Genomic DNA, 22,513 nt, shown 5'->3' on the forward strand with positions numbered 1-22,513 from the left:
ATGGTTGCCCTTGGAGGGCAGTTGAGAGCCAACTACATTGCTGTGGCCCCATGTAAGTCAGACTGGGTAAGGATGGTGAAATTTCTTCCCTAAAGGACATTAGTGAACCAGATGTATTTTTCTGATAATTGACAATGGCTTCATGGTCATTGGTAGATCCTTAATTCTAGATATTTTTTATTGAATTCAATTCCACTATCTGCTGTGGTAGGATTCAAACCTGGATACCCAGACCATTAGTTGACTCTCTGGATTAATAGTCTAACAATAATACCACTAGGTCATTGCCTCCCCTTAAAGATATTCCCCAATGAGGTGGAGCTGATCAGCCCTTCTTACGAAGACGCTTCGCTGAGTACTGGCTCAGGATCTGTCTTGCACGATGGTTCTTTTTATAAGTTCCATTCATCTCCAATGAGATGTTGCCTTATGTATCTGATACTGTTCCCCTTCTCTCAAGTTCCGAGCCCTCTATCCTGTGACACCCCAAGCCTCTGCCAGCTTCTGGTCAGCAGGCTTGTACATCCCTCCTGGTAATGCTGATTTTTGCCATTTCTCCTTGGTCCTGTAAGTCCTTTAATGTTCAATCCTCTTTTCAACTGCTTTCTGATCTCAGGAGATGTCTGTCCCATTGTTTCTCCTTTAGTCCTTTGTTTAGGAACATCTAGAACCATAGAATCCCTACAGTACAGGAGGAGGCCACTTGGCACACCGAGTCCATAGCGACTCGCCAAAAGAGCATTTTACCCAGGCCCACCCACCGCTCTATCCCCATAATCCCACAAATCCACATAATTTACCCATTTTTGGACACTAAGGGGCAATTTAATATAGCTAATCCACCTAACCTGCATACCTTTGGACATTTGCAGCATTTGTGTTAAATTGGCCCTTATCACAAGATCATTGTTCAGCGAGCTAGATTGTTAAGCTGTAATCACGTTTCCCACCACGCTCTTGCACTGGTATAAGGCTGGCTTCCTTTTCCTTCATGCTTTAAGATTTTACCTGTTAGCCATATGGCTATTCTACTATAACTGATCAACTTTGGGAAAAGGCGTAGCTAATTAATTATTGATGGCAATTTTCCAATATAGGATATTTTAAAAATTTCCCTCGGTTTCTATTTTCTCCCTTTTCTCTCCTTCCCACACCCCACCCCTGAGATGCCTTCCCCTTGAATATTACACCTTTGCTCTCTTCTCCTCTTGCCCCCTCCCCCCTTCCCTTGGTAACTATCTTGTGACTGGAGATAAATACAATGCCAAAAAATGTTTTTCCTGCAGTTAACGCCCATTTTATGTGGAGTACTGCACTGTTGTTTTAATTCTACAAAACGGTATTGAGAGTTTTTCTGGTTCAGGACTTGAGTTCTTAGCCAAATTCTTCTTTAATCTCTTGAGCAGATATTTGGAACAAGACTGGAGCAGTGAAACTGGTCAGATGGTCACCTGATTGTAGCGTTGCTATGGTAACATGGGAATGTGGAGGCTTATCCCTGTGGAGTGTTTTTGGTGCTCATCTATTTTGCACACTAGATGGAGATTTTGCGTGAGTATTTCCTCCAGAAATTCGAGGTACAATTGCATATACGACTGCCTGTGGTATAGAAACTGTGCATTCATTACTCCATTTTTATATATTTTGGGGTTGGGAGTAGTACAGTAAAGAATTTCAGAAATTTTGATCATCTCCCATGTCATGTATTTTCCAGTATGTCAACTTTAACTGAACTTTCCAATCTGATTTTTAAGAATAACACGATGCTTCTGTAACATCTTTTGAACTTAATAGCTCACAGGAAACAGTCACTGCGTGCTATCTGTATTCCTATAGCAAGATTAGACAGTCCTTCACCATTATTAGGGCTGGAATGTATTCTGTCATAACAATTTGTATTTACAAAGCACCTCTATCATTGAGAGACACTTTACAGAGGGAGTTTGGGCACTGAACCATGGTGCAAAGTTGGGTGCTGCTAAAAGCTTTGTTGAAAAGTTAGGCTTCAAGAAGGTGAGGAGAGAAGCTGAAAATTAGGAGGGAGTTTCAGACAGCTGAAGGTATTGTGAGAACTAGAGGTTGAGGGGAAGGACATAAGTTAAAGAAAGTCACAAACTTGGTACAATGCAATTACAAGAAGAGGTTTGAAAATTATTGTGGATAAGGATTTTAGCAGCAGTGAGAGTCCAGTTGGGGTGGCAATATTGTTTTGGATAACTTGAGACAGTTGTTTAATTTGGTCTCCCTGATGCCTAAATTGATAAATGCGTCACCATTGGAAGTGCACAGTGAGAACCCAATCTGGTGTGACCATGGTACATCCAATTTGCTGAATAACTCGCCACAATTCTCGTGTCCTAGATTCACACAAATAATGGCCAGTGATTGTAGAAATATTTTGTAGCCACCTTTAATAGGAGAAAGAAAAACTTCATTTTCTATTGCTTGTATTATGCCTTCTGTTGCTTACAGATGAGCATTAATATCAATGGGGGCCAGTGATTTATCACATAACACTTGGGGAGGTAGTGGCGTAGTGGTATTGTCACTGGACTAGTAATCCAGAGATCCATGGTAATGCATTGGGGAAATAAAACCAGAATCCTGACAAAGGGGCAGCGCTCCGAAAGCTAGTGGCATTTGCTGCCAAATAAACCTGTTGGGCTTTAACCTGGTGTTGTTAAACTTCTTACAATGCATTGGGGATCCAGGTTTGATTCCCACCACAGCAGATGGTGAAATTTGAAATTGAATATAAATCTGGATTTAAAAGTCTATTAGCAATGTTCAGCAATGCCCGCATCCCACGAATGAATTTTTAAGAAATGCCATAATCAAACCTAAATATTGTAGGTTAGCATGATTTGTGGTTTTCTTTATCGCACCAGGTTAAAAGTCCAGTTTGGTTCAGCAATAGTTGTAAAAATAAGCCAGTTAGGAAAGTACCACTGAAAAGATTTTGAAAAGGGTGGATAGCGAAGAGGGAGGTTATTCTGAAAGATGTAATGAGAGTTCAAAAGTAATTTTACCATTCGCTGTTTCTTGAGTATTGCTCCAGCAATGTTTTTTATATTATCTCGGGCTAATGCTGGTAAAATGGTATTTGTCCCCTGCAGCTAATTTATTGAGAAGTTAATTTTATCTAAATATCTAAGTGGCACATGGATGTTTTTCGGACAAGCAAACATTGTCCTGTGGTTGATGGTGTTCTTTGTCTTGTCACAGGTGTGTTTTCAGATTTCATCCAATCAGCATCTGATGTACTGCCATCTCCAATTATTTGGATTTAGGAAGAATTGCACTTTCATAAAACCAGAATCTATTTGCTAAAGAAGTGCACTGATTCAATTTAAGATCCTTAAACGTAGATAAATGGGGTAGAAATGCCAACATTCAAGTTTTGATGATAAATAAAACCGATATTAATTATTTTATTCTATTAATTTTAAGGCATTATTCTGATGGCACTAAAAAGGAACCTATAAAAATCAGCTCTATGGTGAGTAAACTTGGAAACCATGTTCCAAATATTTGAGTTATGCTGCTTTCCAACAAGATGCACATTGAAAAGAACTGTGTGTAGAAAATGCAGACCTTCAGATAAATGGTATTGTGATCGGAAAAAGAAGTCGCTTGATCTGTTCGCTGCAATTTTAAAGTAAACAATTGAAGAGGACACTCAGTAGAACGCATACCTCCACCATGATGTTAACTCAACATTATGACAAGTCAAATGCTCTTCCTTGATGCTTTTCTCTGTCTAAAGTTCTTTAACTATAAAGCTGGAAAACGATGTACTTTAATTAAGAGCTACCATCTCACTGAGGCTGTATCCAACAACCTGCTCTAAAATCTCTGCTCACGTTTTGACATGACAAATTGCACCACAGCAGCTGAGACAATCCACAGCATTTTAAAAATAATTAACAGCATTCAAAATAAAATATCCTGCAACGTCCTTAAAAAAAAAAGTCAATCCCAATCCTGCCTCCCTTTAAAAAAGAATTCCAGAATCTAGATTTAGATCTTCGCCAAAAACTAATCAGTTTTTCCTTTGATACCTATCTGTGTACCGAGTTTCATTGAAATCTGTCCATTAGTTTTTGAGACCTATTGTTTACAAACGGACTAACAAATGAGGGCAAAAAACATTACCTCTACTTGTGCTCAAAGATGGTGTACCAGTAATCTGCATTTGTAATAAATGAATTTGTGATTGAGTCCCTACATTGTACACACAATCTCAGCCACTTGTAATCAAAGGAAGTAAAGAACAGAAACTGGGCTCTTCTGCACAGGAAGAAAGACCAAACCAAAAGGCATGTGAATCCATTTCACTGTTACAGCTCCTAGCTGGTAACAACACTCCATGAGGTCGAATGTTGGTCTTCTGATCTTTTCTGACCAAGTTGACAGGAATATCTAGACTGTTGGCTGCAAGTGAACAAAAATTCTTTGATACTTGGTGTTTAAAATAACTTGATTATATTTTTAATGTCCTATATTTTCCTCCTTCAAGAGCTGGGGTGCTGAAGGCTACCATCTTTGGGCGATTTCCAGCGATGGCATTCAGCAAATTGGAAATGATCTGGAAAACAAAAGTGTAATGCAACAAGCAGAAATTCTGCAGTTCCAATTCATCAAAAGCGCTTTAACTGTCAACCCCTGCATGGTAGGTTGCAAGCCAAGCTTGCAGACCAGTAATACTGCATTTGTTCAGCTATTCATTCTTCAGTCTTCTACTTTATCTCTTAACAGTAATTTTTAGTTGTAAATATACAAAATATAAAATATAACATATTCACCATGGTTTTTAAAATGTTTGTTTTGATGGCTCTTTCACAGGGTGTAATATTGCTAATAAAGCCAATTAATATGTATCAGCATACAGATTTGAGACTAGCTGTTAAATTAGTTTTTTGTTTTCGTAAATCATAGCAGTGAAAAATTATTAGAAGAAATGTAATCTGTGTAAAATATTTCCAATTGTTACCTGATCCTAAAGGTGGTAAAATGCCTCCTTGAACTCTTGTGGTCCATGTGGTGTAGGGACACTCAATACAGATAGGAAGGGAGTTCCAGGAATTTGACCCCGTGACAGTGAGGCACATGATATAGGTCTAAGTTGGCATGGTTTGTGGCTTGGAGGGAAACTTGTGGGTTGTGGTTCTCCCATGCATCTGCTGCCGTCTTCCTAGATGGTAGAGGTCGTGGGTTTGGAAGGTGCTGTTGAAGGAACCTTCAGGGAAGGTGATGAGTTGCTACAGTGCATCCTGTGGATGGTGCATACTGCTGCTATTGTGGTGGAAGGAGTGAATGCTTAAGGTCGTGGATGGGGTGTCAATGAAGCAGGCTGCCTTGACATCACCTAGGATGAGCTGCTTGGGTGCTGTTGGGGCTACATGCAAGTGAAGACAACTCCATCACATTGATATGTGCCTTATAGATAGTGGACAGGCTTTGGGTATTCAGGAGGTGAGTTACTTCCCACAGAATTCCCAGCCTCTGTCCTGTTACAGCCGCGGTATTTATGTAGATGGTCCAGTTCAGTTTCTGGTCAGTGGTAACCCCTGGATGATGGTGGGAAATTCAGCAATGGTAATGCCAATGAATGTCAAAGTGCGATGGTAAGATTCTCTCTTGTTGGAGATGATCATTGCCTGGCACTTGTGCGACATGAATGTTTCTTGCAAATCAAACTTGTTTTTTCTTCTTATGTTGTAGATTCAATCTTCATACAGCTTTCTCAAACTATATTGAAAGAATTTTGTAGAATAAAATGCTTCCTTGCTTTCCTTTCAGCATTCACCTGGAGTGCACTTTCAGTTTGTATTTTTCATGATAAAAGCAAAATACTGCGGATTTTTTTTTTGAGACAAGTTAAAGGAAAAATTGTGTGAGAACCAGTTCAGCCAGACGAAGGGTTTGAGCTCTGACGAAGGGTCATCTAGACTCGAAACATTGGCTCTATTCTCTCTCCACAGATGCTGTCAGACCTGCTGAGATTTTCCAGCATTTTCTGTTTTTGTATTTTCCATGAATTCAGTTTTGAAAGCTGAATGGTGCTTCTGCATAATATGACTAGAAAGAGTTCTTTCTGTCTGCATTTGTACACAGCACAGTTATGATTATACCTTTCATGGTCCTATTGTTCCAATTTATTCCTCTTATGGTAGTGAGCCCTTGATGTGTGAGATGATTGTTGTATTCCTGGGCAGATAGAAAAATGCTGTGTTAACTCTAAGAACAGTTGTAATACCAAATTATTAAATGTGCAAGTTAAAAAGAAAATACTGGAAATCTTTAAAAGGAAAGGGAAATTTCTGGGAACGCACAGCAAGTCACCCGGCACCTGCAAGATAATGTAGTGCTTTTCCTAGCTATGTCTCCCATTTTCTTCTTAGTAAAAGGTGGTAGAGCAGGATGTATTTTGACATGCAGGCAGTGGGAGGCATGTTGATGCTTTAGGTGCACATAGTTCACAAGTCATAACACATTAACTTTCTGTGTGACTGAGGTGTTTATCTCTCCCACTTTACAAAGAGCTCTGTTCTAAGAAGAGGTGTCCACTGAAACGGAAAGTTGTCTTTTCTCATATTTCCAACATTCCTTTTCATAACACTTGTTTGTTTTCTCGCATTTCTTTAATTGTTTTGCAATAAGCTTATGAAGGTGATGTCATTCCCAAAAGCTGGATAATGGCCCACGTGTCAGTTTAGTGAAAAAGTACACTTATTCTTTTACTGCTGCTCACCTAATTGAGGTTATTAATTTAAGTTGCTATCAGAAGCATAGGCTTTTTGAATATATACCTTCCTGTGAAAATCATAAACTATTTTTCCCCTCTTTGGACTTGTCTACATAAAAGTAGAGATTTGTCACTCTTCAGTTTATTGTATCCCCCTCTGTTTTACGGTGATTTTCAGAATCTTGGAACATAGGAATATAGAACTTGGCAGGAGTAGGACATTCAGCCCTTTAATAAGATCATGGTTGATTATGTTTCAACTCCACTTTGCAGTCTGTCCCCTCTCTCTCTCTCTCTCTCTTCCCCCCCCCCCCCCAAATAAAAAAATCTGTCTAACTCTGCCTTGAATAAATTCAATGACCCAGCCTCCACTGCTTTCTGGGGAAGAGAAATCTGCATACAAATGAATCTTTGAGAGAAAATAAAATCTCTTTATCTCCGCCTTGAATGGTAGACCTCTTATTCTTAACCTGTGCCCCCTGGTTCTAGTCTCTGCCAGTAATGGAAACATTTTCCTGATATCCACCCTATTACATCCCTCAGGATCTGATTTATTTCAATAATATCACCACTAAATCTTTTACACTCCAATGGGTATAGCCCCAACCTTCCATAAGATAAGCCCTTCATTCCAGGGATGAGTCAAGTAAACCTTCTTGGGGAAACTCAGCTGCCATGTTTCTCTCCCCAAAGTAAATTATTCCATATTGGAAAACGTTAGTTTGATTTCAATTAAAAATACATTTCTGACCAACTTGCACTAGTAAGACTGAAATGTAATTTTCTTGAAGAATCGCATATAGATACATTAATTTTCTAAGCTGAAAATTAAGCTGTTAAACAACTGTTACAATCTTCTTTCTTTCCAGAATAATCAGGAGCAAGTACTCCTACAAGGAGAGGATCGACTGTATTTGAACTGTGGTGACACGTTGCAAAATCAAAATTCAAGTACTGCATCAGCAAATTCAGGCCATCAGCCTGTCAGGGAAAAGAACCCTTTGTATAACAACATTCTAGTTCCTCAGGGTTTAAGCACTTTATTAGGACACAGGCACTGGCATGTTGTACAGGTGATGGCTTTTACATTCACACAAATGCATCAATTTTTTATTATCTTTTTTAGGTAGATATTTTGTTCAAGAGAACGTATCAGTTGTATGTTTTAATGTTACTACTGCCAAACTCCAAGTATTAGGGAAGAGTGCAGACGCATAGATTTGAGTATATTAAAATGCTTTGCCATTTGACACGATTCAACAGCTGCATGGCTGGTAGTTTAGAGGTGGCCATGATGTGGAGATGCCGGCATTGAACTAGGGTAAGCACAGTAAGAAGTCTCAGAACACCAGGTTAAAGTCCAACAGGTTTATTTGGTAGCACAAGCCACAAGCTTTCAGAGCACTGCCCCTTGAATACCAGAAGCAAGGGATTTTAACTCGCCTGATGAAGGGGCAGTGCTCCGAAAGCTTGTGGCTTGTGCTACCAAATAAACCTGTTGGACTTTAACCTGGTGTTCTGAGACTTCTTACCGAGTTTAGAGGTGGTCTGTGCCATCTCTCAATCCTGTGACTGTCATATGAAGTGATTGTTGTAATTGAATTTGTGGTAAACTGCCACTTGTAATTCAACCCTTCAAATGGTTTTTATTAGCTCAACTTCCCCGTTCTGCTGGCCTTAATCGAAGAAAAACTTTCAGATTTATGCAGCACAGAAATTTGAAAAAAGATCTGTTGCAAAGCATTTGACAGAAACTCCTTTAAAGTTTGGCCAGCTTTCGCTTTAAGTAGTTTCCATTCCACAATGGACTTCACTATAGCCTTTTGAGCACTGTTCAGGCAGATGTGACACAGTTGCCTTCCCCTCTTCCTTATGCCCAGAATAGGAGTTAGTGTTCTTAAAATCCCTTGCTTCTGGTATTCCAGGTGATTTAGGCAGCTGCATCCCAGCAACAAACTGGTTCCTTTGGTGGGGCGGGGTGTAACCAATGGTCTGGGGAGGGAACCGTAAAAATGGCAGTACTAAATGTAGTTACTGTAAACTCTGCTTTTTGAACACCAAGGGTAATATAACTTGTTTGTGTCTCTTTCTGTAGATCCATAGTACCTATCTCGAAAGTAATTGGCCAATAAAGGTGAGTTTTTTCTCTCCCCAATAAGTAAACTCTGATTTTTTTTTTTAAGAAACCTAGTGAATGGATGAGATTTAATTTGTATTCCATTATTTCTTCAGTTTGCGGCAATAGACCAGCTGGGTCAGTGTGTTGCAGTAGCAGGCAGATATGGAATTGCACACTATGCTTTGTTTACGAGGAAATGGAAGCTTTTTGGAAATATTACCCAGGTAAGCAGTGGGCTTGATTGGAATATTAAAATTTAATATTAAATTTTGTTTCTCCAATTTAAAACAAAATGCCCTTTTTTCTGCTGGTTTCTTTCTTGACTAGAAGTTTTGAATCCTTGAGCTATAGCTTCATAGGTGTCCTCAGGTGATATTCGTAATGAAATTAGTCTTAATAATGGTTGTCACCAAGCAGTTTCACCACCATCATGAAACACTTGAGTCTAAACCTGTCTTTCTTTAACATCCATCTGTCTTTGCTCAACATCTGCCTGTCTGCAGAAGCATAGATATTGACAGATTTTCATCCTTCTAATTCAGAAGCAGTAGATGGGCTGAGATAGGGAAACAATGTTATGAAATGGAACTGGGTGGTGTTTTGTGATGGAGAACATATGACAGCAGAAGCTGTTTCAATTTGATACATTGGTTAGGGGAAGGGATGGAGTTGGTGGCAAGGGCGGTCTTGTAGCATCCCTGCCTCTCAGCCAGAAAAGCTCCGAGTTGATAGCCAAGGTAGGTGCATTCATAACACAACAAAACAGGTCGAATATCGACTTGTAATTAATTCCAATATGCACCAATGACTGGCCGTGAGAATAGAAGAGAGTCCTGGTCAGCCATCTTCAGAAGGCAACAGCAGGCCACTGCTGTACCTTGCCAGGCATAACCGTGGACCAACTTTCAGGCATGGTATCTGAAGAGAAAATTCAGAAGCACTGAGGCCAGCTGAGAATGGGTAATCAGACCTAAAGTATTCATCTCTGATTCAGCTGATCCTGGCATTAATCAATCATCAAAGGATAGTCTAGGATTTTGATATATTTTAAAATTTATTTTTGATTCATGCGCTTATGGCGGGAAAGTTTTTGCTGGAGAATTAAATGCATTGCATTTCGTGGTGCATCAGTTACTTCCAGTGCAATGCTAATATGGCCAGCTGCAGAATAAAACTCTTCACCCTGCCACAATGTATTCCCCAATCCAGGTGGAGAGCCCCTTGACTACAATAATGTGACCGCTTCAAATCAACCATCCTGTGTAGAATCATAGAATCCCTACAGTGCAGAAGGAGGCCATTTGGCCCATCAAGTCTGCAGATGGAGAGATATTTTTAACTTAAGTTAGTGAAGAAGCATTTGAAACTTTTCATATTTTATGATAAATGTATTTGTTCATCCACCTGGAAACTACTTCTGGTTTAGTTTCAGATTGCAGTTTGATATTTTGTTGGCATGAGGTTTCTTAGAATTTAGGCTGGACTGATCAAGATATGTGTGAATGATCTTATCTTATTTTTGGTGAGTTTGGGAAGAGTACAGTGATGGGTACGCAGAGTACAGGTTGATGTACATGGTTTACTATCAGATAAATTTAATGACGTCAGCCTGTATAACTAATCCAATATGTGACTAGTGTATGCTGCTTGCTTCATTGCTTTAGCCAACAAAGCTGCTTTATGTAGTTTGTTATCGCTACATGTTTTGTTGTTTTTGATGCCCTTGCTTCAACTATTTATTATATATGGATATATATTTTATTTATATATGGATCTTTACATCATTAGTAACCAAGATAAAGTAACAAAATCATTTCACGTAGCAAAGCAAATTTTGCATTTCAAAAGTTATACAGAAATTTTATTTTTGAATTTGATATATTTGTCTGAACATCTACTTTATGCTCCAGTGAATCACAAGGATGTAACCACCCATTGCCTTAAATGCTTGGATAAATTTAGCAATGTATCTATCAGTAATTAATGATGTTCAAGACAATGGATAAGATTGAATGAGGTGATTCTTCGGCCTCTTGTATTGCAAACAGCAGAAATGGTTGTGGGTGGATGTGACATGGTACTTTACAAGCACAAGAATGTCTATACCCACGGTTGCTACTTTTTCTGAGATTTCTGTTGAAGCTGGTGTCAATTCCTTTTGTAGATTTTCAGCATAGCAATTTACAGGGCATCAAAGGTATGACTCTTTCATCAGGATGAATAATGTTTTGTAGATGAGTCAGATAAGATCAGCCTTCTTGCGAAGTGCAGGAATTCTCAGAATTCAGCATGACTGGCATTATTTTAAAATGCTGTACGTATAGGAGCGAACATACACAGCTCACCCAATCTTCTGATAACCTGAACACATTTTTCTATTGTATTCAATGCCTCATTGGAGTGCAGAATGTGGAAATAGATCTGTTTCAACATGGCAAATTTGGGTATTACCCCCATTATGAGATGTCCTTGTTTCATGGGGGTATAGTTCCCTTTTGGTTGGTTCGTGGAGGCCAGACATGCGCAGACACCCCCTACCTATTGTAGCAGGTTTTTCAGTTGCAATTACCATTGGACCTGTGATTATGAGACTGCTTTCTTCCTGTGACATTTCTTTCTCCCTCCTATTTGGTAATTGCTCTTTCTTACTTTTTAGTTCATCCTTTCAGTATCTGAAAGCTTTTTGCTTTTGCCTGTTGCGTTGCATTTCTTGTTCTTCAATAATACAATTGATTTGATTCAGTGATCTTTTGATGATTGATACTGAATTTGTGTCGTGACATTAAAAAGTATTGTGACTTATTAAGTGTGTTTGAATTTGTAAATTTTGTAATGATTAGCTTTTTGCCATCTGCTGTTTTGAAAATTCTTAACTTTGATGAACAAATAGTATTAAACAAAAGAAAAATCCTTTCGATGAGTTTGACAGCAATCCTGTGGCACTCAACCAAAGGTTAATAAATAGTGCTAGTTTAATTCGGTGTTAAAACAATCCATGTGAAAAATGAGCAAAAGTGACCTGACAGAATTTGCTACAGATGATAGTAATGTCTTGGAAAATTAAGTATTCTGGAATATTATGGCAAACCCTTCCCAATCCATGTACATTTCTGTTTTTAGGAACAAAATATGGCAGTAACTGGTGGCTTGGCATGGTGGAATGACTTCATCGTTTTAGCCTGTTATAATTTGATTGACCAACAAGAAGAGGTAAGTGAAGGACATTTTCATCAGCATGCCCAGGTTTTAATTGATTCCAAATTGCGGTAAAATCTTTACTTGTAAATTGAGTGTGTGCTCTACAGAGCAAAAATATATTGCCAGATTAGTGCCTGCAGGGTAAAGCTGTTGTGTATAAAGTAATGTATAGAAATAAAAAGGCATCTAGCAAAATAATAAAACAATACCCAATGACAAAGAACCAATATTAGTGTATGTATTCTTTTGCTCCTTGTAAACTATAATGAGGACTGGCATCTCCCTTGAGACTTTCAGGTGAAATGTTAAACAAGTGCCCATGTATACTCTTGGGTGGATCCCTGGCACAGTTTGGAAGAAGAGCAGGGGAGTTATCCCTGATGCCCTGGCCAATATTTGTTTTTCAACCAACGTCATTAAAAAAAAACCCAAATTATTTGGTTGTAGTCACATTGTGGTTTGTGCGAGCCCGCCATGTCCAAATTGACTGCATGTTTCCCACAGCTTTCAGCTAATCCACAGGCCTGTCTGAACTAGTGCCAGAGATAAAGATTCCTGGAGAGTTCCACACTCTTTAAAAACTTCAAGCACCTTTTGATACTGACAATCAGTGGCACCATCTGTACAGGGTTTGGGTAGGATGCTAACAAGCAGTTAGTAATGTGAAGCCTGGTCTGCAGCATTCACCAAACCCTTGACAACTGATAATCCACTTTGTACTTGTAGTACCTTTTTATTCTAATCTACAAAATAGTCAATATAACCTATTTTCTGTCTTGCATTTTGAAATACAACGGGATTGTCACTTCCATATTGCCATCTAAATTTTCGAGAAATTACCAGATACCAAGCTGCAGTTTTAGTATATAGTTCTACCACTTTCCTGGTATGTGTGACCACCAAGAGGAACTACGTGAACAATGTCCACACAGTGGGGGGGAAAAAATATCCTTTTTTCCTGGGACTCATGAATTGTATAATCCTTGCTGAATTATAAAGTAACAACTTTAAAATCTGGTTTAAGTCTGCCATTTTGCATATTTGTATAAGCAATAACTTGATAAATATTTTGCTCAGTTTCAAAGTTTGCAATTTTTACAAATGCATGCCCCTGTCTTGACATACTGATTTGGATGAGGGAGATGATTAGCCTTTTTTTTTGTTACAACAATCCTTCGTACAGAGATCATGTTATAATTAATGTTAAAAATTCATGTTGGAATTGTTGTAATTCTTATACCATTCTTCTTCCAAACCAGCTGAGACTTTATCTCCGGTCATCCAACCTGGACAATGTTTTTGCTCATATTACCAAAGTACAATCGCAGACTTTGTTAATAAATGTCTTCAGGGACATGGTAATATTGTTCAGAGTCGACTGCTCTATCTGCTTGTACAGCATTGACCGGAAAGATGATGGGTGAGTAGCCTGCTCTGTTCTCCCAAGTTTCTGCTCCTGTTTAATGCCAATCTCCCAGGAGAAGTAGGTTAAAGCAGGACTTTTGAAATATTGGTTTTGTGGTTGGGGCATACCTCTGTTAGAGCAGTTACTGTTGTGACGTCACCAGGCACTGCATTCGCCATATCCAACTTAATGCATTAAATAGATTTTAAATTTCCCTGCTTTTAAACTATGCTTAATTTAAGCAAAATTACATTGTGTAAACAGAAAAGGATGTGGCTGAACTGCATTTTAAACGTTTTGACAGTATTGTCAAGGAATTAAACTTTCAGCGCTCTTTTAATGAAAGTCACCTACCCTCCTCCCAGAACAGTACTTACTGATGTCTGTCTTTATAATGAGCAATAAACATTTACATTTATTGGTATTGAAATTTTGAAATAAACAGAAGTTTTGAAGCATTGTAGATTGTACAATACAAGGCTCAAAAAAGGGACACCCAATTCCGCCCCCCACCCCCTTCACCTCTCAGTATTCCTTAGCACCACCAGGCCTCCTTGACCTGACCCAACCCCACATCCCTATTTCCCGCACCCCTGTCTGCACCCTCCCCACGACATCCAACTATCCCCACCTACCCATCCTGATGTCCACTGCCTCCACCCCATTCAATTACATTAAAAACTTACCTTCTCCCTTTCAGTGGCACCTTTAAACTCACTTGCTTTATGCCAGCTAATGCCTTTAAAAAGGGCTGTGCCCTTCTTTACTGCATTTCTTTTGCACTTTGCCGCTGGGGCCGGGGATAAGCTTTGCTTCTTGAGTCAGACCCAGCCTCAGTCAGGAAGGTTGGGTGAGGCAGCCACTTTCCATTCTAAGTGCAAGTAAGTCTATAAAGAGTAGCAATCCACCATTGCCAATCAAAGTTACAGGTCATCTTTAGGTTGCTGTTAGAGCGCTCTCTACTGGAGGTTCCTGAGCTCATCTGCTTTTGAGTGTCATGTGAGCCAAGGGAGTTTGAAAGAGAAAGATTTTACATTTGTCCTCAAAGATAAGCTCCCATTTGTAATTCAAATTATGGATTTACATTTATTTTCTTTGCAAACACGCAACCATTTTAAGTGCAGTTTATAATACAGTAATAATTCCATTTTAAATAAGTTTTTTGAAGTTTATTTATTAGTGTCACAAGTAGGCTTACGTTAATATTGCAATGAAGTTACTGTTGCCACACTCCAGCATCTGTTCGGGTACACTGAGGGAGAATTTAGCCTGGCAAATGCACCTAACCAGCATGTCTTTTGGACTGTGGGAGGAAACCAGAGGAAACCCATGCAGACACGGGGAACGTGCAGACTCCGCGCACTGACCCAAGCCAGGAATGGAACCTGGGTCCCTGGCGCTGAGAGGCAGCAGTGCTAACCACTGTGCCACTGTGTTTACATCCCACCAGTAACTTGTCAGCAAGTAGCTGGCAAAAACTACAATTGCACCAGTGAATGAGGCATGTTCTGTGGTTTATAAATACAAAATAAAATCCAAGTAGCGTATGCCTACAATTTGCAAATTACTTATGAATTAAAGTAACTTACTCAAATTATCAATGGGGCAAATGATGTATACAAATCAGCCAATCACTGCAACATGTAGCAGTCCATGGCCACAAGCAAAGAAAAAAAACCTGCTTGCCCGCCTTTTTCTCCAGCCCATATTTGTATTTCTGAGAGCAACAGGAGACCATTGTTTGTTGAATTTCCAGCAATGCAGTTTTCGCATTAGCAGCATTTCGGAATTTCCTTTTTAATGAAATTGTCTCATCCTTGCTCCTCCCCCTGATTCCAATTGAGATTAGGTGGGTGCTAGTTTGCTGTCTGTTGGCCTGGCAGTAAAGGACAAAACAGGCCTGTTCTTGGATATCTCTCTTGAATAGCTCATGCACTGCTAGAATGTCTATAACATAATGGGTGAGCTGAGATCATAGTGTTCTCTGCCCTTGCACAGACTAGTACTTCAAAGCATGAGCATTGATGTTTTTTTAAAATGGAAAAGAATGTTAAGCCAAAAGTCTGTGTTTTCTTGGATAGGTAGAGAACTTCTATGGTTAGAACATCGCTCTTGGCTTATTTCCTCGGCAAATTCTTCAAACTCAGCTGAATGTTGTTTAATTCAACAAGTTCTCTTGAAACTGTTACTGTCACTTATAATTAGAAAAGGCGTTTGAACACTTTTGGCTTAAATCAGGAGTCCGATCGAGGCCGAGACGGGGTGCAATGCCCCATTTTGTCAGCTTAGATTTTCTGTTTTTGGGAGTGGATTTGGGATCGCCCAGTCCATTCTGAGCATTGGCTTTGTGGCTTTAAGAATGGAGTAAAAACATTTTTTTTAAAAGCTGAGAGGTTTGCATTGAGGAATGAAAATTGCCACGTTCTTTAAAGCTGAAGTGGAAACATGTACTCTTGCCACATACCAACTTTTAAGTTATTTAAAAACTTGGATTTGCTCCTTTCATAGGGTATTTATGAGAGAAGAAGCCATTCAGAAGTACGATTTAAGTTGAGAAAGTTTACACTGGTGTTTTTAATCTGATTATTAATGTTTTCTTTTCTTAAATTTAGCCCTAACCCCACTGCCAATGTTCAAGTCCTGCAGGAGGTATCCATGTCGCGTTACATCCCGCATCCTTCACTCGTGATATCAGTAACTTTGACCTCTGTGCGAACAGAGACGGGTATCACCTTCAAAATGCCACAGCAGGTACCAGTTGAAATGTATGCAATTCTGATGCCAATATTTTGTATGGTCATTTATTCAGGTCAATTTTACAGCCAGCAATTTAATTCACTAAGTTCTGCCAGCAACACACAGGGCAGCCCAAGACATTTATGATAAGGAGTTCTTAAAAAAAATTAAAAATCAAATAGCCTCTGACCTATTTCACATGTATGTGAATGGTAACTGGTGACCAATAATAACATTTTAATTTTATTCCTGATACTCTGTTAAGCCATTTGGATTTCTGAAATTGGGATTGATTTACTAACCTTTGAAATAGGACATACTCTTTATTTAAAAGCTCCAAAATCAATTATATGTTACTAAATGTGTGAGAAGATGGAGAAGATCTCTTCAATGGATAATAGAAGTTGAAAGAGAACAAGATTTACCAAATTATTCCAGGCTGCTGTTGGTTCTGCCTTTCTACATGTAGCCAGCTCCTTGGCATCAGATTCACTTGCACCCGTCAGGAAATGTAGTGCTTTCACATCAGCTGATCAATCAAGTGATTTTCAACCTGCAACTTTCTCCTGCACCTCACCAACACTTAAATATGTAGCTATGTATTGACTTGTAAAGTTGGCAGCTCCTCAGAGGTCAGTACTGAATTGCTGGAGGGAATTATATTCTGCCTTTGACACTCACCCCTGTAGATCAATACTCATAATTGGCATTGAGCAAAGGCTCTTGGCATATTCCCTAAAGTCTGTGCCGCCTCCAATGATATTGCACTCCAGAATATATTGGGAAGCTGTGAACCTGCAAATCAGCTGTTGCAGCACTGATTTCTAATGGGGTCATGTTGCCTCTTCAGATCTTCTATTCTGTAAAAATTTTTATACTGAAATAACTGGATGGTGCACATATAATTAAGATCTTATTATATGCGCAAAACAAAAATGATGTAGCATTATTTTTTATTAAAAGGGCATACAATATAAATGGTAAATAGACTAATATTAAACATTTTCATAGATTCCCTACCCTGCAGAAGCAGGCCACTCAGCAAACTGAGACAGTCGCCTAAGGCCAGAATTGAACCCAGGTCCCTGGCGCTGTGAGGCAGCAATGCTTGCTATTGTTCTGCCCCTTCCCTTTTTACTTTAAAGAAGTATGTGCAAGGATCCCAGGGTCTCTTGAACGTAATGCTCTTTCAGAGAACTGGGTAATCGCTGACTGGCCCTAAATTCTAAAAGTAATAAAAGGGAGATTTGAATATGCCTCCTGGTGGCTCAGGGTCACTTAGCCATTCTAAAGCAGAAACTGAATAAGTTTTGGTAATCTAAGAGCAATAATTTGTAACGGTTTCATCCGCCCATCCCACCCCTTCCTCCTCCCACGGTGAATCTATCCAGCAGTTCTGAATCAAAAGACAAAAGATTAATGAGCATCTGAGATGCCAATAACTATGAGGCATTTCTTTCTAACTGGGAGTATGCGGGAATTCTGTACACTGATCTTCCTCTTCGAATCAGTGGAAATGAAGTCCTGTTCACTATTCAATCAAAAATGGTGCTAATAAAGACAGTGTTACCATTGCATAACTAGTGCTTCTCTGCATTATTAGGGATTGTATTCATTCCAACAGAGTTTATGTACTTCAGATAGTCTCTGACCTATTTCACATGTATGAGAATGGTAACTGGTGACCAATAATAGCATTTTAATTTTATTTTCAGTGCATTTTTGAATTGATTATTGTACCTGGATTACAAGTCTATTACTGTTATTGAATGATTTTTACCAATTGTTTTTCAGGCCTGTGCAGCAGAGAGCATTATGCTTAATTTAGCAGGTCAGCTTATCATGCTACAAAGGGATCGATCAGGTCCTCAGGTACGAGAGAAGGATAGCATTTCCAAACAAAAGAAGCTGGTGAGTAAATGCACCAGAATAATTTCCAAACAGATTACTGGAAAAAAAATTAGTTGTACGAATGTTTTTAAAATATTTGAAGTATCATTGGAGTAGATATTACTTAAATGATTAAGTGATGCTACCTGATTTTAGTTCACCTCATGATATGAATTTTGTTTTTTGTCACTTAGCTCCCGTTCTGTGCTCCAGTGGTACTTGCCCAGTGTGTTGAAAATGTGTGGACTACCTGCCGATCCAACAAACAGAAGCGTCACTTGCTGGAGGCTCTATGGCTTAGTTGTGGAGAAGCAGGAATGAAAGTCTGGCTTCCACTTTTTCCAAGAGACAATCGCAAACCACATTCCTTCCTTTCTAGACGGATTATGTTGCCCTTCCAGATCAATATCTATCCCCTGGCTGTCCTATTTGAGGATGCCTTGGTCCTTGGTGCAGTGAACGAGACTATCCTGTATGACAATTTGTATGTGCATAACAATGAAAAAGAACCTTTGGAAGTCCTATTCCCTTTCAGTACTGTTGAGAGGACTTCCCAAATCTACCTCCATCACATTCTTCGCCAACTCCTGGTCAGAAACCTTGGTGAACAGGCTCTACTCTTAGCTCAGTCTTGTGCTACATTACCATACTTCCCTCATGTACTAGAACTGATGCTTCATGAAGTATTGGAAGAAGAAGCTACCTCCAGGGAACCTATTCCTGACCCACTGCTTCCAACAGTGGCAAAATTCATCACCGAGTTCCCTCTGTTTCTGCAGACTGTAGTTCACTGTGCTCGAAAGACTGAATATGCCTTGTGGAATTACCTGTTTGCTGCTGTGGGCAATCCTAAAGATTTATTTGAAGAGTGTTTGTTGGCACAAGACTTGGACACTGCTGCATCTTATCTCATCATCTTGCAGGTAAGCAGGAGACACACACCAAATTGTAAAATAATCTTTATAAAAAAGCACCCTTCAAAGCATTTGTTTTGGGTTGTAATGGAGTTTTACTATGAGATATACTCTAATTAAAACGTTGAACAGGTAGCAACATACAAACTGGGGAGAGATCAAAAGGTCAAGCATTTGTACAAGTTGCAATGTTATTGCTCATCCCTAATTGCTCTTGACAAGGTGGCAGAGAGCTGTCTCCTTGAATCCCAACTGAATAGCTTGCAGTTGGGTCATGCTCATTACAATAGGTCTGGAGTGGCACATATGCCAGACTGGGTAAAGATGGCAGATTTCCTTTCCTTGTGGACATTAATGAACCAGATGGTTTTTTATGTGGTCAGCATTAATGATATATCTTTTTATTCCAGCTTGATTTGATGAATTGAATATAAATTTCTTTTTTGCCTTGTAATTTGAATCTACCTCTGTTACATAATCCAGAAACCTGGAATAATGATGCAAAGTTTCATGCCCCAAGTTTTCAGTTGTATTCATCTGGAAATAAATCCAAGGCTTGGTTTTGCCTTTTTTAATTGCCTTATTAACGTGGGTCATTATGTGTGGTGATTTGTGTTTTTGCTCCCCTGTTCAGTTTAGATTCTTATTTTCCAAAGAAATGTGCAACAACTTCATTTCATTTGCCAAACCTTGCACTGGATAGATAAAATGTCTTATAGCAGTCGTCCTCCATATTATTGCCCCCCAACTCGATGGTGTTCTGTATCCCCCTGTTTGATTATGGATAATGTGCATTGCTGTACAGACTGTTTAATTCATTTTTTAATGGCAGTTCCTCTCTATTAACCATCCTTTTACACACCTGGTCATCTATGGGCTTTAAATTATTTATGTCAGTTTTTTAATAACACATTTCTGTATTGTGTTCAGAGATTAAGTTACCCAGTTCTGAGGTAGAGTGAGCAGCATTTCAATGTGCATGGCTCTCTTAGTGTGCCTTCTGCACTATTGCTATGATAGCATAAGAGCCAAGTGCAAGTAATCAGGACAGAAGCAAAATAGTGAAAATGCTAAAAATATAAACAAAAGGTACTGGAAAAATACTCAGCATCTGTGGCAAGGAACAGAGTTAACAGACTCCAGCATCTGCAGTATTTTGCCTTTAACATCTCTGGTTGATGATTTCCCTTCATCAGAACAGTTCAGTGAATTATGAAGAAGTGCCATCATTGACCTGTAGCTGTCTGCTCTGCTCAGTAATTCCAGCAGTTTCTATTTTTATGCATGTAATAAGATTTTTTTTTAATCTCATTTGGATGGTTAACATAAAATTAGTTAGTTTAAAGTTGTATTGGCATGCCATGGTTGTTATTTAGTTCAAAAATAAAATACAATCCAGCCCACTTAAATGAATAAATGATGTCAAAGATAAAGCATTTGAAAAAGTTTTCATGCAAAAATAACTTGTGTATTTTAGAGTGAATCTTGTTCTAGTTAAGTGAATGATTGGTAATTGAGAAAATGTTCAAATGAATTACAAAAGTCTGAATTTGTTGATTTAACCACTGCCTTGCCACACTAGAATATTGGGACAGAATTTGCCAAAAATAAAATGAACACTAACTGATTGCTAATGTGCAAATCAGCAACTTGTGATGAAGATGGGACACCCCATGAATTGTGCCAGCAGCTTGCTGTTTTCAAAGACTTTCATCTCTCCAAGGCGTTCATGAAATTGCTGAATTTGCAAACTTAATTGCCTATTAAACAGGCCACAGAAATGTAACAGCATAAGTACCATTTAAATGATAATTAGCCACTTGGTAGTACAGAACTTGAGTATAGCTGAGAAAAGACACATTGTCGAAGCTTCTCATCTTGCACTCATCAAAACAGATACAAGAATGACAAATTTCAAAGGAAGCTAAAATGTATGAGGGGAAAAGAGCAATGATTTGTTGGCAAGTCTACTCTGAACGTGGTACTGACATGGGGAATGCACCAGGGGACAACTATCCCACATGCTTTTGTTAATGACTCCCAAACAATTGCTCTGAGCCAAAAAGTGAGAAATTTAAACTGCCCAGTCTCAATTTAAATTTCAATTACTAAATTTTTTAACAGATTTTTTTGAATGTTAATTTTTTCTTTTATCACTTTTCTCGCTCAATCTAATCAATCTGTTCTTCTTTATTTCTCTTCCTGTCCCCGATTTGACATTGAATCCACCCACTCAGCCCTTCCTGATTTAGTTCTTAATCCTTTAATCTCATTGATTAAGGAGATCATATCGTTCACCAAGGTAACAAATGTCCAGTTGCTTGCTGCCCTGTTATCTGTTTGCATTTCCAGCAACTTAAGGGCAAAGGAAAATTCAGCAGAAGAGAATAGGAAAATCCCTAAGTATCTGGGAGTGCTGAGAGATGTCCTAGTCCCATCATATATGGCCCAGGAAAAGACCTATCCATCCAGAAGTGTTATGCAATGCTCCACTCCATCAAATCTGGCCCAATTTATTCATGATGTGGAGATGCCGGCATTGGACTGGGGTAAACACAGTAAGAGTTTTAACAACACCAGGTTAAAGTCCAACAGGTTTATTTGGTAGCAAATGCCATTTGCTTTTGGAGCGCTGCTCCTTCGTCAGATGGAGTGGATATCTGCTCTCAAACAGGGCCCATTTTATCAAGCAAGCTGTTAAGTTTTTGTTAAAAATAACATTTTCACCTATATAAAAATTGCTTAACTATTTCAATGGCATTTTGGAATGTTTTCATCTCCAGATTCTAGCACTCGAGCACATTTGGCAAAATGGGATTGTTTGTGTGTGAATTCTGCTTCAGACGTGTTAGATTCAAGAATTCACTGACATCTCGTAGTCGGGTACAAACATACGAGTTTATTATGAGTTCCTTCTTTGTCTCGCTTGCAAGATATTCACCTGCTTCTCGGTCTTGCTCACCCTCCCTCTCTCTCTCTCTCTCTCACATGATGTCACCAGTCTTCCTTGCTGGCTTGTCTTACAGCCATTATTATACATTATTTCAGAGAACACCCACTTGTATTCATTGGTTAATTAAATACATTCACAGAGGTGACCGCCACCGATTAGTCCAGACCTCTGGTCATTTATTATTCATGAGTTAGTAGTTTCTGCTGAGATTTGTTGATCACACACTGAATACGTGACAAGCAGCACAATGGCAGAGCAGCACATTCGCCATGCCCCAGTATAAACAAGGTAGTGGGAGTCATCCTGTGCTACAAATCTATGGTAGACATAATATAAACTTACTGTAGAAAATGTTAATACAAATATATTATAGAAAATGTTATAAAATTACAAAAGTAAAAAGGTAAAATAAACGTAAAAAAGTAGCTTAGAAAGTAACTTTTTTTAAAAAGGTAGAAAAGTAACAGCTTGTTTCCGACAGACAGCCTCAAGTTTTGTGCCTGTGTTTAGTGTACACAAACCTGGCAACAAGCTCTAAATAATGGCGAAG

At 38.9% G+C, this 22,513-nt stretch overlaps 1 protein-coding gene across 2 annotated transcripts in view; it reads left to right on the forward strand.

The window, feature by feature from the left end:
* The window catches only part of ric1 (RIC1 homolog, RAB6A GEF complex partner 1), a 140,497-nt gene that overhangs the window by 84,817 nt on the left and 33,167 nt on the right, over nt 1-22,513 (forward strand). For both annotated transcript variants that reach the window (XM_078214092.1, XM_078214093.1), the window contains 11 exons: nt 1,407-1,551; nt 3,451-3,499; nt 4,520-4,672; nt 7,618-7,821; nt 8,844-8,882; nt 8,981-9,091; nt 11,988-12,077; nt 13,325-13,485; nt 16,083-16,221; nt 18,001-18,117; nt 18,291-19,019. In XM_078214092.1, coding sequence (XP_078070218.1) covers nt 1,407-1,551; nt 3,451-3,499; nt 4,520-4,672; nt 7,618-7,821; nt 8,844-8,882; nt 8,981-9,091; nt 11,988-12,077; nt 13,325-13,485; nt 16,083-16,221; nt 18,001-18,117; nt 18,291-19,019 — 1,937 coding nt within the window. The remainder of the gene's footprint in view (nt 1-1,406; nt 1,552-3,450; nt 3,500-4,519; nt 4,673-7,617; nt 7,822-8,843; nt 8,883-8,980; nt 9,092-11,987; nt 12,078-13,324; nt 13,486-16,082; nt 16,222-18,000; nt 18,118-18,290; nt 19,020-22,513) is intronic.

Source organism: Mustelus asterias, chromosome 6, assembly GCF_964213995.1.
Source record: "Mustelus asterias chromosome 6, sMusAst1.hap1.1, whole genome shotgun sequence".
NCBI classification, from domain to species: Eukaryota; Metazoa; Chordata; class Chondrichthyes; order Carcharhiniformes; family Triakidae; genus Mustelus; species Mustelus asterias.